Source organism: Eleginops maclovinus, chromosome 12, assembly GCF_036324505.1.
Source record: "Eleginops maclovinus isolate JMC-PN-2008 ecotype Puerto Natales chromosome 12, JC_Emac_rtc_rv5, whole genome shotgun sequence".
Lineage (NCBI taxonomy): Eukaryota > Metazoa > Chordata > Actinopteri > Perciformes > Eleginopidae > Eleginops > Eleginops maclovinus.
In genome coordinates, this window is record NC_086360.1 from 6,990,188 (window position 1) to 7,007,786 (window position 17,599).

The following is a 17,599-nucleotide window of genomic DNA, read 5'->3' on the forward strand; positions in this document are numbered from 1 at the left end:
TTTATCAGTTAATATTATAAACAGCGTCTTTAAACAGCCTACTTAAAAAAACAATTCACATTTAAGGAACAGGAAGAGCACAGAGGCACAAAAGCTTATTGCTGCCACCGAAAGGGATACATGTAGAAATACTGCGCAGTGATTTTCACATTGTTATACCAAGGCTGGTTCATGCAGTCTGACTGGTTAGTGAGGCCAAGTTCTTTAAAGTATGCTAACACGGCCTCCGCTGTAGAGCGCGCAGTCCACAGGTGGACATTTGAGGCTTTATCCAAAGAAACTATATATTATTTTTGGATTAGTGTGGTAGATTTGCAGAAAATATTGGTGTTTAAATGTAAACAAATGGCCAATAGACAAGCTTGGAAGTTCAAGTGTTCTTTTCCTTTTATGGAGGTCATTAGTACCAGGGCTGAGTGATGTTTAGGTACATTTGGGATTCAACAGGATGTAAAAAATCTGATCTAAAAGTGCTTTTTCTTTTTTTTGCAGAACTAAAAATGTCTTGCAATGAATTACTTTAAAACTACTCTAAAATGAGACACAAAGGGGGATGGGTGTGACAGCGTTCCTGTGGAACACCACTGGACTCCAGTGTAGGAGTTATGAGTAATAACCCCATTTTATTTCCCACATAATAACTGGACCCTACAGAGGCCTGGGCTTAGTCATACATTTTAAAACGATGGTTGGATTCAGCCTGCTCTTCTTAGTGCTTCAAGTTGTTTTAAGTGAAAATAGAGAGTTAAAATAAGTAAAATGATTGTGATTCCAACAGCTTATAACACATTCACATAGCTCTGGTGCTTCCTCACGCAGAGGGCGAGCATGGGGCTCTGAACGAACCCCGGTTACACAGACTTAGGGCTTCCTTACTTTGTCTGAGTCAGCTCTGGTGAGATCGGACCCCAGGTTTAGGGGGCGGGCTTAGTTACTTTACTTTCTGAATCTATGTGTCCATTAGCGCACTCTAGTTGGATCTTTTTTAGTTTGATGTATGACCTGATTTTACAATTTAGAGCTCAATCTTTCTCAGGTTTAGTGGTATTCTGGGAATAGAAGAATTGGCACTAGATATCTGGATCCAAGAGCAACATCCACTTGTGAAATATTTTCTTCGGTAATCAAAGCAATTTACATCCAATGTGGCAAACTGTAAGACTGAAGCAAGTAAAAGTATGATCAGCACTGGCTGAATTCCAAATAGGGAACTTCATTTAAAAATAAAGCCACTGGATTATGTCAAGGAATTATGTTCTAATTTAAAATATTAAAAGAAAATCCATAAATCATTGCGTCAGAGATAAAGAATAGTTTGCTTTGAATGCATGAAACATGTTTAAAGCTCTAAAGTTGTGTGTAGATTGATTGTGTTTTAATATTGTATTATCCTGCAATGTTGTCATCACTCAGCCCTTACGAGTACCAGCCATGAGTCACACTCTGACACTGTCAGCCTGTGACAGCGATGTCCTGCAGCTGTGTTGGACACAGTGAGATGGAAGTCTTTAATTAACTGAAATAAAATGTGCGATGTTATGCGCCTCACAATGAGTGTATACTTCTCAGTGAGAGCCCTGTGTGTTAGTACCTCGATCCGCCACTTCTTTTAGCTGACTTGCATAAAGGTTTGTTACAGCACGTCAATTAAGAAATGACCGCCCCCAAGCCCAGTGTTAAAGGCAAGAGCTGATTGCAGTGAATTAAGAAAGTGCTTCCACCTTCACTGATGCATCGGCAGTTGTTCCTAATGTATTTACAGAAGAGCCTACACTCACCTTTTCCTCATATTTTATGCTAAGGACTTATCTGAAACAAAACAAAACAAAATGGACTCATTGGTTTTGAATGCCTCACTGCGGGGTCTATGTGGCGTGGGAGCTGCTGACGGGAAGTCAGGTGGGAACAGAACAGCAGGAGAAGGGGGGAGGGCCGGGGGTAGGTGGCTCCACAGTGTTGGGTCCTCTCTGTAGAGACTCCTCTAAGACTTGCCTGCGTTGGCCACGAACGGGACTGATCCAAACAGGTCCTCTGGTAGCAGGGTTTTGGCGGAGGAGGAGGCAGGCGGCGCTCGCTCCTTTTCCACACTGGCTGTTCTCTCCACCGGCTTACCTGCACGGGAAGGTCCCATAGAGGAAAGATAGTTAGATAACCAACGACCTGGAAAAACAACTGCAAGAAATCCTTTATTCCATCAGCTGTGACCATACAACACACAAACACCATCACCTACTTTTGATGTATCGTTTATTTGTAATGCAACCGAGTGTACTGAACCTCATGCCGGAGGAAAAACAAACCACTTAGTCACTTTGAGATGACATTTTTCTGTGTGCTTTTTTAATTTGCCGGTGCCAAAGACACATTTTCATTTTATGTAAACGTGATGTAAACATAATTGACAATAAAGTAATCTGACCCTGAATCATCTAAAGCTGCGCCACCAAGGCAAGATGTTTTTAAAGAACAGAAAACCTTCAACTCAAAGTCAAGGGTAGATATTGAATTATACTGCATCTGGGAATAATTTATTTTCCATTTAGTCCATTGAAACTTGTTATATAAAAGTGTGTAACCTTGAGATGAAATCACCGAGATGTGGCCTCACAACAATAATCCCTTCAGGGGAGAACAGTGACTGATGATTTCAATTGCAGAGTAAACGTGTTTCTCTCTCTCCTCGGTCTGCTCCTCCTATGTACTGTGTTGCTTTCCCAGAGTCTTCAATAAACTAAATAGCAGTCTCTCCGCCCCACCAGAACATTAAGTTTAAGACCCAGCGTTAGATTAAGGGTTGTTTTTAATGACAAACTAATCAAACGTATAAAAAGTGTACACTAAAAAGGAAAAGTTCATTCTAGGGATCGTGACGTAGGGCTTTGTACACAGAAGTCCTTGTAAACAAAAATTGATTTAATTGTGGTTATTAAAAATAGATTTTCATTTTCCTTTTGGGTGAACAAAACACTTTAAGTTTGACTGGCAGAAAACTTTTCCAAATACTCAATTCTGATTGGTAGATTTCAGCATAATACAGTCTGTTATTCCATCATAAGGGATAAACTGTGTAAAACATCATGGAAAGGGTCACTTGCTTGCTCGAAGTTTGTCGAACTCCCGGTCGATCAGCTCCTCCTCTGTCAACTTGGAGAAGTTGTCCTCTCCAAAGGGGTTCCAGCGGGACATGTCGGGGGGGTTAGTGGCTGTACTGTTGCTGCTCTGAGAGAGTGGCGCGATCCCATCTGAAGCAAGGAGAGGGTTCCTGCTGCAGACACAGACACAACCTGTTATGGGTAGAACTCTCGGGCACACATTTATAAAATAAAAACCTAAAACCAAAATCTAATTCAAGCGGTAACATTCTTTATTCTATATTTACAATTATGGTTTTGTTTGGTTCTTGGTTTCATTTTTATACGTTTATCAGTTTACTATGGTTATGTTTTACACAAATGTACAATGCCAGTCGCTTGCAATAAACGGCATTCTGATTTCCATTTTTAACTTATTTTCTAATGAACCTTGCGCAGCTTTATTTTGGAAAATGTGTTATGTATAAATGAATGTGCCTTGCCCGAGCTTCCAATAGGAATTAAAACTGATAATTACATGGCTTAGTTGAATACTAGTTGAATTTTATTGGCACATTCATAATGAGACAATGGTCTTCATCCTTTTTTATTTTTTTCTTAGAACTAACCATCACAACCCCCCACCCTTCCCCTCCCACCCCTACCTTGAAACCCGTAGAGATACAAGGTTAAATCAAAGAAACACTGAGGAACACTTTCTGAATATTCATTTTTATATTTGTGGAGACAATGTTTTTTGGATTCATGGTGGCTAAAATGTTCCAAGTAAAGAAAAATATGGAGAAAAAGAGAAGGAACGAGGCTAAAAGAGTGCTGGACATCAGAGAAATATACAGGCATTGTTTAAAGACTGGTAGAGACCTGGTGGAGCCTTACCTGGGGTTAGAGTACGAGGGATCGACAGGGGATGGTCCTCCCACCTGCACAGCTCCAGCTCCGGCAGTGGGAGTGGTCGTGTTGTAGGATCCCAGCGGAATCTGGAACTCAAGAGGGGAGGGCATGTAGGGGAGAGTCTGTGGAGCGGGATGAAGCTGCTGCTGCTGCTGATGAAGATGATGATGAAGCTCCTGCTGCTGCTGCTGCTGCTGCTGCTGTCGGATAAAAGCCTGTTGGTACTGGTGCAGCTATTAGGGAAGGAACAGAGGGGAGAAGAGGGGGAAGGGAATGAGGGACGGACCTTTTGTTTTCATGGTGCACAATGACGGCAACAGGATGATGAAATGTTGTTAGAAACCAGTTCTGGATTTGGAAAGCTGGGGACACAGTGGAGGGGGGGTGGGCGGAGGAATGAGAGTCAAACAGCACATCGGAGACCAAGCTGAACAGATAAAGAAATTCCAAATGCAATGAGGATCAAACGCTGACTGACCATTTACACTGAACTACTCTTGCTAGTAACTGGAAAGCAAAAAAACACAAAGGTGCTCTGGGACGAGCGTCAGGTGGTAAGGTTGGCGGGCGTTACTTTGGTTGGTTTGTGGCTAATGGTTGCCCAATTAAAAAGACGTCTGACTAAGTCTTCTCAGACCAGTTTTATTTTTTCTTATTTTGTAATGAACCTTGCGCAGCTTCGTTATGGAAAATGTGATAATTACATGGCTTAGTTGAATACTTGATCCTGATTGGTCCATTTGGACATTCAAGAGGTCTGTTAAAGCTGGCTAACAGACTGTTGCTAAGCAGGATCAAGGGACTATGTGCGGAGATATCAATCTCCCAAAAAGAAATCCTGTCTATTTAACGTCAAACATTAGTTTCCTCCATCAGAAAACACGTTGGAATACTTTATTTCATTATTTTTAAACTATTTTTTTTATCGAACAGGGGAAAAAACAGGTTTATCAGGGGATTCCTGACACTTTCCAAGTCTCTTAACACACTGGGAAGACATTTTTATGTTTAAAACACATGGAAAATTACATGTTCTATTCTCCATTTTCTCATTAAACACATTTTTCTTGTTTTTCAAAAGATCTGTAGTCACAAACTCCCATTTCAATGTGGACCAGGGACTACAAGAAGCACATGGCAGTGTTGTTCAGGGTAAACACAGCGGGCAGAAACTTTCAATATTCTTAATGTTTATTATTTTATATCTAACCAGGTTCTTGATTCCTTAATTATACTAAACCTTGCTATTGATGCTCCATCCTCAAGATAGTGTTTGTCTTCATATTTTCACATTGGTCTCTGCTTGTAAAGTTAGTATGTTGAAGTCATCTAGCAAAGCTTCCTCGTCACAGAGAGGAGCAGGTCTGAGATCAGAGGGGAAATGCTGCTTTTCAACATTTAACAGGTATCTTGGGAATAAGAATATGCTTTTATTTTGAGGTGCTCTCTTCCCCTGCCTGTAAAACTGCTTCATATGTCACGATGCAACGTGGAGGAAAACTGCTCGATTTCACCCTCTGTTCGATCCTCTCGTGGCTTCGCTCTGACCAGATTGCCTCTGAAATAAAACAGATGGTACGTGTTCGGTGGGAAGCAGACTAAAAATTGCGCCGCCCTAGCAGAGCACATTTGGAGGACCTGTGTTTGTGTGTTTGATTCAGTAGCTGCGTAAATACTAGTTTACAGAATATTTGGAAAGAGTCAGTAGGAAGTTTGAGCGTCTGCTTCCAATGCCGCCTGGCACAGGAGCAAAGCGATTCCACTAAAGAGGACGGTCTGCCAGTGTTTGGAACAGAGAGAGACATTTTAGGCCATTCTGACATTAAATGAAGTATTCAGCGCCGTGTTACTTCATGCTGTGTCTCCATGTGTTTCGCTGTCATTTGCTCAAACTATTTATTGCAGTTTTGGATACGATCTTCTGCTCTGAAATTCTGTCGTGACACTGTGGTAGAAGCAGCCTCCCATGCTTCAATGTGTTGAACAAAAGCAACTTGACTTTTTGACTGTGTGACTGAAGCTTGGGTGCACGTCCCGATGCTAACTTGGATGAATTTATTTAATGACCGACGTGTTCAAAGATCAAAGCGTTTCCACAACAATGCCCTGCCAGTGAGCGAGGGACAGACTGAGAGAATGTATTGACAATATTGTGCTGCATTATTGCTTCTAAGTAAAAAACTGTAACTCCAAACAGCTAAATATTCTTCCCAGAGTGTTTAGGATACCAGAGGAACACACTGGATGTTTCGTTATGTGTAAGTCCGTTTGATTAGATGAGCATATCAGTGCAACCGCGACACATTTCCCAACAGTATGATCAACAAATTATTTATGAAGAGTGAAAATTGTGGCCAGCTGAGCAATAGTTGGAAAAAAAACTCAGAACATTTCCAGCTCCTCTAGCCGTGATGTCACCCACTCTAAGTCTAAACGAGTTTTTGAGCATTTCCCATTCATTCCTATGGGGAAAATGAACGCAGTTTTCTGCGATTTGCGTGAAAATGGCAAGGCGAATCTCTTATAATAGACAAAGCACACCGATCCCGGTCATTCTGCACTTTTTGATGCGTATTTTTCTGTGTTTCGTGTCACCGCTGCAGGACGAATAGCGTGACAAATTTTGTGTCGGAAGATGGAGAATAAGATAAGTATGTCGAATACTAGACTGTGTGCGGCTTCGCCAGTCACACAGAATTTAAAAAAGGGCAGAAATCAATCCGAGCTCAAGCCGTGGCAGCTTCATCGCCACGTTTAGACCTGACAGAACTCACCATGGCTACGTATTGGGCCTGAGCTTGAGCCTGAGCAATCTGCTGCTGGTACATGGGCTGCATCATCATCTGCTGCTGCTGCTGCTGCTGCTGCTGCTGCTGCTGCTGCTGCTGCTGCTGCTGCTGGTGGAGGAGCGCCTGCTGCTGCTGAAGCTGGAGAGACTGCTGCACAGCCTGTTGGTACTGAGGGGGGGGGGGGTAAATGATTGAAGCATCTCTTATTGTGACACTTATGCTTGAAAAGTGGTGAAGTACCATTGTTTGTAATTGTACCTGGAGGTATTGGAGTTGCTGTGCATTTGCGTGTTGTTGCTGCACTGCTTGTTGTTGTTGGTGGTGATGCTGTTGTTGTTGTTGTTGTTGTTGTTGTAGCTGCTGGAGACGCAGGTCACCAGGCTGGAGCTGCTGCAGGACTCGGTGCTGCTGACTGCTGGGCTGGGGCTGCACGGGTGGCTGCCCAGAGCCAGGGATGGGAGCTGAGGTGGTGTAGATTGATGGATGACACAGCGTTAAGCAGAGGCCACAAAAATGATTTTATGTGTGAATACATTCTGAAGTATTATTTGGAAATGTATTCCGTGAGTATGCAGTCAGGACTATGAAGTAATGCTAATTATTGGTTTGACAAAATAAATGTTAAAATACGTTTTGATTTTCTCCAGGCTCATACAGGCCAGGGGCGAGCTCCATCAGAGGAAGAATATTTTACTGTAAAAACCCAAATTTGGCCTTTAAATATTTTCCTTACATGGCGGTCTTGTTACTTCACATCTTAAGTACGTTAGCAAAGCGTGGTAGCACTCTGAGTCGTAAATATAGATATCAATTAAAGCTCTTCAGACTGCTGCCGCCAGTGTTAACGAGCTAACAGGGTTAGCTAGGAGGCAGAAGAAATATCCGGAGTGTAGTTTAAAGTGCTTTATATATCTCACAATGTTTCCATCTATGTTTTCCGGTCTGTTCGGACCGACAAAGAAAACACACAGAGCTCCACCCTGAGTCTTCAGAGGGTCCCTGTGCTGTGGAGGACATCCTGTCTCCTTCCTGTGTCCCCGTGTCTACAAGTAATGTGATTGCACTTTTTTGCCTCAAGTTATGTTTATATAAATATATTTTGTTTAATTTTCCAACATGGTGTGACTGTCACAAATTCTAATTTCCTTCTGCGATACATAAAGTAATCTTGATTCTGATTTGATTTAATTTATTTTGCTTGCATGCGGCGCTTAAGAAAAGCTGATAAAAAAAACACTCTCTAGCTTTCCCATATTTTGTAAGATCAAATAAACTAATCAGATATTAGTAAAACATGCTATCTCGATGTGGATTTTTTAAAGATTTATTTATTTTTTTAAATAAGTGGGGAAGGGAGGACAATTAGCTATGTTCGAGCAGGGGATCATCTTTTTTGTCTTCATGTGATTAACTTCTGTCTGATATTTAATATGAATCTCACTGATGTTGGGCAAACCTTTCTGGCCGTTGCTGACGGGTGCTGAGGGCACGGTCATCTTGACAGGGGTGACAGTGTTGGCGATCGGCAGGACGTTACTGTTTGCCGCCTTTGGCCTCTGTCTGGGAGCTATTGATGTTTCCGTCGGGCCCACGGCGTCTGTGATCCTAGGACGAAGGAGTCAACAGTTGTTATTTACAAAACAGAAAGCTTTGCAGTGTGGGCAATCCTGAATATTATTCTATTCTTGAATCACACAAGAAATCTGGGGAGGCTGCGTTCTGTTTTTACGGCCCTCAAATATGGAACAGCCTGCCCGGTGATCTTAGAACAGCAAACGCACTTGAAATGTTTGTAAGTAAATTAAAAACATATCTTTTCAATATTTTGTTTTTCATTTGGGTTAACTTTCAATTCTCACTGGTATCATTGTCCATGTTTTACTGTATTTTTTCTGTTGTGCTTTGATTTTACATTTTTCAAATTGTTTTATTTTCATTTCTTGTCAGTTTTACTTCAAAGGAATTTCTTTAGGATTAAGATTGATGTTTTATCTTGTTCTCTATTTATTTTAATATTGTTTTCTTATTGTTCTGGAAAGCACTTTGGGCTGCATTTTGCATGAAAGGTGCTATATAAATACAGTTTATTATTAAAGAATATAAAAAAAATATGAATTCTCAACTCTTTAATTGTCTTTAATGTTTTTTTCTATTCATCCATCATTGTATATCATAAGTAAAGCCATGCGTACCTGGCTTTCGTCATGCCCTTTCTAGCAGCGACCTCACTCGCGGTTAGAGGCTCTGGAAGCGATGTAGGGATGGGAGAGTTCTGGAAAAACGGCAGGAAAAAACATTAAAGCAAATGCAGATGCTACAGCCACACATGCTTCATTGTGGTGACTTACGAAGAGATTTGGCACCGGACAGTCTTTCCCAGCTAATTTGAAGGCAAAGTAGGACACTTGGTAAATGTCTGGTCTCTTCTCCGGGTCGGGTTCAAGCATATACCCTGGGAGAGACGAAGATATCGTGTTCAATGACCATGATTAATGTGCTTGATCTGCAAATTCTTGCTTTGGCCACTAGGTTGAGCTGTTGGTCAATTTATTTCAAAAGGAGGATCCACTGCAATGCATTTAGGGAGGTGGATAACAAAAAAAGAATGATTTAACATTTAAGAGTCATAATAATACATACTCTCTATACAAACTACTGCTACCTCCTATACTTTTGACACAATAAAGCCTCAATATTTATTAGCTCAATAGAAGTGATTCTGAGGTTGTAATTAAAAATCATTATAATACCCTTTCTGGCCTCATGTATTCAATTAAAGTCACAAACTTACTGATTAGACAGTGCAACTTGAACGAGAATTTGGAGTTATCTGGAACGATAAAGGTTCCGTCACAAATGGCAACTTGGCTCTCCCCAAATGGAAGTGAGAAGAAACACAGCTTGTACAACAAGCATCCAAGTGCCTGTGGAGAAAACAGAGACAGTGTTGAGACACACAGGAACCCAGAAACGTTCAGGCTGTGGGTCACTGTAATGCTAACAGAATATTTGCATAGAGTGGTGCAGCAATATGTTCTAAAACCCATAATAGACTTAGCATTTTACCACTTCATTTCAGCTCCTTCGTCCAGAAGTCAATGGTTTTTTGAACGCGTTTTTGGTTGAGATAAGGTTTGTGCTAACCACAAGCTGAAGAGATGATTATGTTTTGTTCTGCAACATCAGCAAATACCCCACTGATAAATGTCCCAAGCTTCTGTGCGTCATAAAACAGCGGTTGCAAACAAGTGAATCAATCATTAAATGTAATCACGCCGACAAGAGTCCAGCATTAGCTCAGCTGTGGTGCTGCACAGTACTCTGAGTTAGTTTGTTTATAACATTAAGTTAGCTTTTTATTCCTGCCAGTTGCATTTATGCTCCGAAAATCACAAACTGGTGTTAATATGTGGAGATTATCCTGCTGAACAAAACGTGTTAGGTATCATTGACCTGTGTTGGCCACAAAGCATATGTATTGTCTTTTGTTGTTATCTTATTTTATTTTTATTACATACATCTCGTCTTCTCATTTTTGATGTAACTCCATCATTTAAAATGTTGTTTGTTTTTAATCTGTAAAGCCCACTGAGACAAATGTGTTTTGTGATATTGAGCTATACAAATAAAGTTTGATTTGATTTTTTAAAGTTTGAAAGCAGATTCTCAGCAGCACAATAGGATCTAATGAGGAAATCCCACAGCTTTTTGTGATGCTAACTTCCGGGTTGGTATACAAAAATCACTGCACCATCTATTGCATTTCTTTAAGCATCCAAAAGCCGTATAAAAGAGTTATAAAGAAACGTTGCTAGATTAAAATACAGCATTAATGTCAAATGCTTATGATTTATAAAAGGAAATATTTGATCAAATTAGTAGACTAAATTCGGATGCAGCATTTGAATATTTGACACAGAGCAACCTATACATCCTAAACGTTATGGGCGACAATATCCATCCCACTGCATGTTAACTGAACCACTGAAGTTGTTCTGAGCAAGAAAAAGAAAAAAATCGACATAATTTAACCCTGGTGACGCTGTTGCCCAAGCGAGCTCTAAAGAACTGCTAAGCAAAGAATTGATGTTTTTTATGTCAATGCTTTGAAATCCAGGCCCAGAGCCGGCTCCCCTGGAAGTATGGCTGTCCAAACAAACCCACATGCAAGAGATATTCTGCTCCCGTATCATACGTTCAGCTGGAGCTATATTTGGCTCGGGCACCTTTGAGTGTATGATAAATGTGGAGATGAAAGAGAATGTGTGATTAGCCACAGTGTTTGGAGAGTGTTTCCCTTTCAGCACTCTTTCTGAAGTTGGATAATAGCCACAGTCTGATGCTAAACTTTTAATCTGAGTCAGGCAAAATGTGTGGATAAATGCATATAACCTTTGTGTGAGATACTATGGGTAAAACAGCAGTTTCAAAACATGTGGCTAAAGACAGAACAGGAAGTGAGAATGCAGGGGGTAGTCCATAGGAAGTTGGTGTTTTTGTTTAGCAGTTCCTATAATCAAAGCTTGTGTCAATTCCTCTTACATCTAACTGTGACTGCCGATAGGCGACAACACAGGACTGGTTTAGGTGGCTTACAGGTAAAAACGTATTTAAAGCAGCAATTGATCCAGAGATGTGCATGTGATGGTGATTACAGTTAAGGATGCACAGATTTATCAGCCAAGTATCAGAATTGGCAAATAAGCGCCACGTTTTGCTGCCACCACATGACACGTCCGCAGCGCTTTTAGCCATTTTCGTTTCTTCAAGTTGGGGAATGTTTTCCAAAAGATACTTATGTGTTTTAAGTTGGTGAATATGTTTCTTGTGTGTTTAGCCATTGTTATATTACATCGTGTTTCTCCTCATGCAAGTGTTTCATACTGATCTGATGAGCTGTTGTTCTGCATCTATTCTGCGCTAGCTATGTTGTAAGAGGTGTTTAAAAAAGACTGACTGTTAGTACTGAAAATCTATTTTAATTCAGTAGGTAGTTTTTACTGCAGCACAAAAACCAGGAACTGTATGGCCTCATGTATACTGTAATGGAAATAATCTGTTTTATTTACACTGGAAAAAGAGGGAGACCTCCTTCAGTGAAACTTTATCTAAAAGCTTTGGTGGATTTATTTTTTTCTTTGGCTGGGAAGATCTGTTTTGGCGAAGCAACAGTGAAACCAAAAAATACTGCTTCTCTTTTCAGCGTCATTCTGATAATAATCAGAACAGCTGATTGTGTTAGGTATAAGCCCAGGTGGGTCACACTAGTTCAGAGGACTGATGCTCATGATCAGTGTCATGATGATGTGCTGCTGATACGCACCACTCACTGCTCTTTATAGCAGCTGTAAATGTGGGAAAGTTAGCAGGCAGGATGGACTGCTTTGGTGAAGCAGGTTCATTTGTGTATTAGTCTGCACTGGTTTGCATACAGTGAGCTAATCTGCGTATTAACGTTTTTAAATATAAAAGAAGCAATATGTATGCTTCTTAATAAACGCCTCTGGATAAGGTACGCCCAGGCTCCTCACCTTACCTTTGCTGTATAATGTGCCCTCTCCCTCCCCCCATTTACAGTGCATCTAATAAAAGACAAAAAAGGGCAAGCCAAGTACAAACGTTTTATATATATATATATATATATACATATAGAGTATATAGCAACATCTTTTGCTTTTGCTGTTTAACTCCCTGGGTGCATTAATTCACACCGCTTTTCAAAATGGCCGCTGTCCAAGCACTTGTTCCTGCCTCTCGCACTTTCAGGAAAGAGCCTATTTCACACAAGCTCATCAAGCTCCCAAACTGAGCCTCATTATCCCAAACGGGAGGGGGGGAGGGGTAGACGACTGGCAGCAGGGGAGAGAGGAATAGGATGAGGCAGAGTGTTGCGAGTTGTGTTGCTCAATGTTTTATGAGGGAAAAACACTGTTGGAGAGCTGGTGAAGGCACACAGCCCGGGGCGAGAGGAGCGAGAGGCAGACAGAGAGGAGGAACCTGTCGGGGCAGAGTGACGCACAAGTCACTGCCAGGACAAACCAGCCCTGCAGGGTGCCTAACGCACACGCACACACACACTCACACTCACACACACACCGTACCCATATATCAGCCTTAGTGGTGATGGCTTTCCCTGCATACACGTTAATCATCTCCGGCGCCCGGTATGAGAGCGTTGTGTACCTGTGAGATAAAAACAACAGGAAGCAGTCAGTGATATATTTACTCTGATATATTTACTAAGTGCTGTACTCAAGTGTAGCTCTGGGTACTTGCTTCTCATTTATTAAACCTTATACTTCTAAACAGGTCACATTCTATAAAGGAGCGTGTTTTTTTTTCCCCTCTGTATTATTTAGTGCCTCCAAGGTCAGCTAGATTAACCTGGAGGACTCAAACATAAGTTATTTTTTGCTCCTCCTCGATCAACTACAAAATGAAAATGCTGCTTATGTGTTAAGGCATCATTAAACCTTGCATTTGGGGCACATCATCACCTTTTAAATCGATATTTTCTGTCCTGAGGGAAATATTTGTCTCTGAAAAGGCTAAATGCTCCCCTTTCTTAACCAGCTGGTCTCTGACTGTTTGTAGCTGCTGTTATGTGATGAGCAGAGCGTGTACCGTTATTTTTTTGGCTTTAATAGAGCTATTTTCTTAAATAAAAATTAGCTGCCAGATTGAGGTGATATTTCTCTGAAGGTTCATCACTACGGCTCACTTTATTTGCGTTTTTTTAACTATTGCATTTTTACTGCCATTTTGGTAACAAGCCATGTGGCTGTGATGTTTTATAGCCTCACAATAGATTTTTTATTTCTTTCTACCCATATCATTTAGGCTTTAAAAATCATAAACAGCTGATAATAGTTGGAAATGATCCTGCCTAACAAAATGTGTGTAGGCCCGAAAGCTTATATTCTGCAATATGCCGAAATCCAAAACACATTGGATTTTCGAGGGAGCCCTTGCGATGCTAACTTGTAGGTTTACAAAGATGAAACATAACTGTAAAACTCTACGTTTTGGTTTTACTTATAAAAAGACCATTTCTTTAATCACGGCCTAATACACTTTCCATGATGTCACACGTACGCTTTTGTTTACTTGCACAGAATAAAAGAAACAGACTCCAGTGGCAAACGTTGCTTAGTTCCCCTTTTGGTGTAACAGAGAGCCCAAAAAAACCTGCTTCACTTTTCAGCATCATTCTGATAATAATCAGAACAGCTGATTGTGTTTGGAATAAGCCCAGGTGTGTCACACTAGTTCAGAGGACTGATGGATTGTGTATGAACAGTGTCATGATGAGAGAGAGTTTACACACTGTCATGTGCTGCTGATAAGCACCACTCACTGCACTTTATAGCAGCTGTAAATGTGGGAAAGTTAGCAGCCAGAATGGACTGCAGTGATTTGACACATGACAAACACTTGAACTGCACAACACACCGCAAAGCTAAAGTGTAGGAGTTCACAGGAAAGCTGCTTTTACCGCCTTACGATACCCATTCATCTGGTTCACCACGCAGTCATAGTTAATTTACCTTTGGTTTACTTGCAGGAAGAGTAAATGCTAGTACAGCTCTGTTTTGAGGAACCAAGTTATTCTGATCTGCTCCCAGTGGGTTCTGCCTTGTGGACACAAATAAACAGACCTTGGAGTTCGGCAGGTTGAGTGCCACGCTGTATTTGACAGCAGTCTGGCAACAAGCTAGGTTTGAGTAAAGTGCGCAGGTGGAATTGTTGGCCTCAGATGGACAACATCATAAGACTACCCTGTAAAGATGAAGGTCACAGTCCCCCTAAACAAATCAACACGTTGCTTGTCTGCTGCCTCATTCGAACTCTTGATGCCTTGCTCTTTTTTGTTTTTTTTGGTACCACTTTACAATAAGATTACCCTTTTAAATGATTCATAAAGGGTTTATAATTAGGTTAACACTTTATTAATCATTAAGAACCCTTTATAAACCAGTTCTAACATAGTTTTCATACATCAACACAAGCTCACTATTTGGTAAGATGACTAAGCCTTTTATTAGCTACCAAGCTTCTTCATCAGCCAACATCCTGTACCTGTTGTTCACCAAGTTGATTCTCCCCTCATCCATCTTGATGTTTCTTGCCATCTCTTATGACCATTTATGCTAAGTAGCCAATGTAAGGCTTAGCAGTATAGATAAATCTAGGCTCACTATTTGGCAAACAACCGGTCACAGTTTCCCTGTTTATCTCTGGTCTTATAAAAGTTGATTAATGATTTATAAAGTGTTCACAACCTAATTAATAAATTAATTACAAACTATTAGTAAATCCTAAATAAGGGTAGTCTTATTGTTAAGTGGTACTGTTTTATTTTTAGTCTGGATGGCACCATAACTCTGTTAAAACCAGCAGATATATGATAAGAAATGTCCAGCCCATAATACTTGATGTTCCATTCTTTCTCAGTACATTTAGTAAGGCAAACCATTTCTCGGTAGATGTTGGGCCATCATTTCAAGACACTTTTTTAAATTTTATTTTATGTCTCTTCTGTGACATGTCTCCATGCTTTAATGTTCAAAAAGTTCTGTATTTTTCTCATTTTTATATATATATATATATATTGTGATCGGTCAACCGCTAAGAGATTAGTCAAGTCATTTCCCGACCCTTGGCTAGAGCGTTCAAACCGTTGGAGCTCTAGCCAATAAAAGTGCAAGTGTTGCATAGTGATGTCACTGTGAAACACTCTGGAGGGCATTTTAGCATTTGCAGGCCATTTACATTTAGAAAATACATGATTTTACACACCACTTTTCCAAAAATGTGTCAGGTGTTTGAATTACAGTTTTACCGATTACTGCATTGAGTCACAGTAACACATGTATGATGAAAAACAAACATACTTCTTAATCTCGTCCTCAACGGCGGTCACTCCTTCTTTATGCGGCAGCAAAATCTTGTGGGTGGAACTGCCGAAGTCACACAGCACGTAATTTCCCTGGTCATTCAGCAGGATGTTTTCAACCTAGTAAGAGAAACAGACAGGGGTTTAAGAGATGAGGTAAAAACATGAGGAAGTCACTTTAGAAAAACTACAGAGTGTTTAAGTGTAGTGATAGATGCAGTTAAAGGTAACTTGGTCTTACATGGCTCGTTTGAACACAGTGTCCAATAACAGAGCTGCTTTCCCAGCTCATTTAGTTTTTTGTTCATATTCTTCTTATGTTGTTCTGCTCCTTTTTTAATTAATCTATGGTATAAGTGGTAAACATTTCATGTAAATCTAATGAAAAACATATTAATAAATAACAACAGAAGAGGACATTTTTTTGTTTTTTCTAGGTTTCTTCTTAGTCGTTCATGTGGAGAACTGTTCTGAAAATGACCAAGCATATGGAATATCTAATGGAAAAATGTAACCAAAGCTGGACTGTGGCTGTGTTTGAGATGCATCAGTTTATGCAAATCATATAAGCTGCAACTCTGAAATAGTGTGTGGCAGGCAGGTGAACAATCAACCAAGGCAAAGGTAATCCCCAGCTCCATTATAAATGGGAAATTGTAAAAACTTGCATATCGCACTCAATTGATTTAATACTTAGTGAGGAAGTGCTGAGGAAAGACCTCCTTACTGTAACTCTGCCCTGTTACAGTCTCATGATAGCTGCTCTGTGGCCTGGGAGACAAAAGGATTTTCAATAACAACAAACTGAAAGCAGATGTTTTTTTATTTATTTCAGTGTTTTCAGTCTTTTTGACATCAGAAAATATGGACCACAGCTAAGGGATTCCTAGCCTGAGCATCAACATAATTACAAAAGAAAAACCTTTATGATGAATGACTTAGTAAATGCTAAAACAAAACAACGGCATGTTAAGCAAACAATGGAAAGCAGCAAAGAAATAAGTAGTGAAAGAAAATGTGTGAAAATGAAACTAGGGCAACAAGCCAGGATCTGTGGCACAGAAAAAGACCAAAAACAGAAAAATATTTCAAACTGTCCAAGGGAGAACTGAGCTATTGAAACCAACAGTGTCTCTGTTGACAGCTCGGGGTTAAGGGGCTTTTTCTGCACTCTCACTTCCCCTGGCGATGCATGACAGGGCCTCCCTGGTCTTTTGTGTCCCTCAGCGTTACGTAAGCCATGTAGGCTGAACAGACAGATACAGACAGCGAACAGAGGACAGGCCTGTGAAGCTGAAGGGACCGCACTGTTTAGAGGCTTGTCCAACTGGACAGAGTACAGCGGCCCACTGACGGGGCACTGAGGAGAATTCAACTAGGGTGGGAACCTAGCATAGGCCTCCGAGCATCAGCAAAATTAGATGACATTTGGCTGGTAGCCACCCTTGATTTGAAAATCTACTCTAGAAATCAAGTTAGCGGAAAGTTAGAGAGGAATTTCAAGATGTAGTAGCTATTGTGGCCTGTACAAAGAGCTAGTTTGGTGAAGGGGTAAGAGGAAAAGGAGTAGGATGAGCTACAGACCCGAGGGGAAGTAAGCAGGCAAGCTGGCGGAGGAAGCGAGGGACAGAACAGGAAGCTGAGGAGCTAGAGTGAAGTGAAACTATAGCCTTCTTCTGTCTGCTGATAAAGCAGATTTACAACGTTACAGTTTATAAACAGCTGCTGACATTTCACTTAATAAATAAGGGCCACTCTTTTGCTTATGTTGCCTTTTGAAAATGAATTGCTTTCGATTTTTTAAAGCGTGTAAAGCTAAATGTTTTAATAAGTGTACTTTTTTTGATTCTTATTTTCAGGTTCATATGTGTGTCTATTCCAACATGTTTCCATACTTTGATGTTCAAAACATGGGTTAATACAATTGGGGA

At 40.6% G+C, this 17,599-nt stretch overlaps 1 protein-coding gene across 2 annotated transcripts in view; it reads right to left on the reverse strand.

The window, feature by feature from the left end:
* The window catches only part of bmp2k (BMP2 inducible kinase), a 59,897-nt gene that overhangs the window by 9,247 nt on the left and 33,051 nt on the right, over positions 1 to 17,599 (reverse strand). Inside the window, exons 5-15 of one of the 2 annotated variants that reach the window (XM_063898028.1) lie at positions 15,667 to 15,788; positions 12,874 to 12,955; positions 9,564 to 9,696; positions 9,121 to 9,224; positions 8,965 to 9,044; positions 8,229 to 8,377; positions 7,031 to 7,233; positions 6,758 to 6,940; positions 3,969 to 4,216; positions 3,096 to 3,262; positions 1,993 to 2,112 (exon numbers count right to left, since the gene is read on the reverse strand). In XM_063898028.1, the coding sequence (XP_063754098.1) occupies positions 1,993 to 2,112; positions 3,096 to 3,262; positions 3,969 to 4,216; positions 6,758 to 6,940; positions 7,031 to 7,233; positions 8,229 to 8,377; positions 8,965 to 9,044; positions 9,121 to 9,224; positions 9,564 to 9,696; positions 12,874 to 12,955; positions 15,667 to 15,788 (1,591 nt within the window). Of the gene's footprint in view, positions 1 to 1,992; positions 2,113 to 3,095; positions 3,266 to 3,968; positions 4,217 to 6,757; positions 6,941 to 7,030; positions 7,234 to 8,228; positions 8,378 to 8,964; positions 9,045 to 9,120; positions 9,225 to 9,563; positions 9,697 to 12,873; positions 12,956 to 15,666; positions 15,789 to 17,599 lie in introns of both variants that reach the window. The other variant, XM_063898027.1, reaches the window with a different exon arrangement.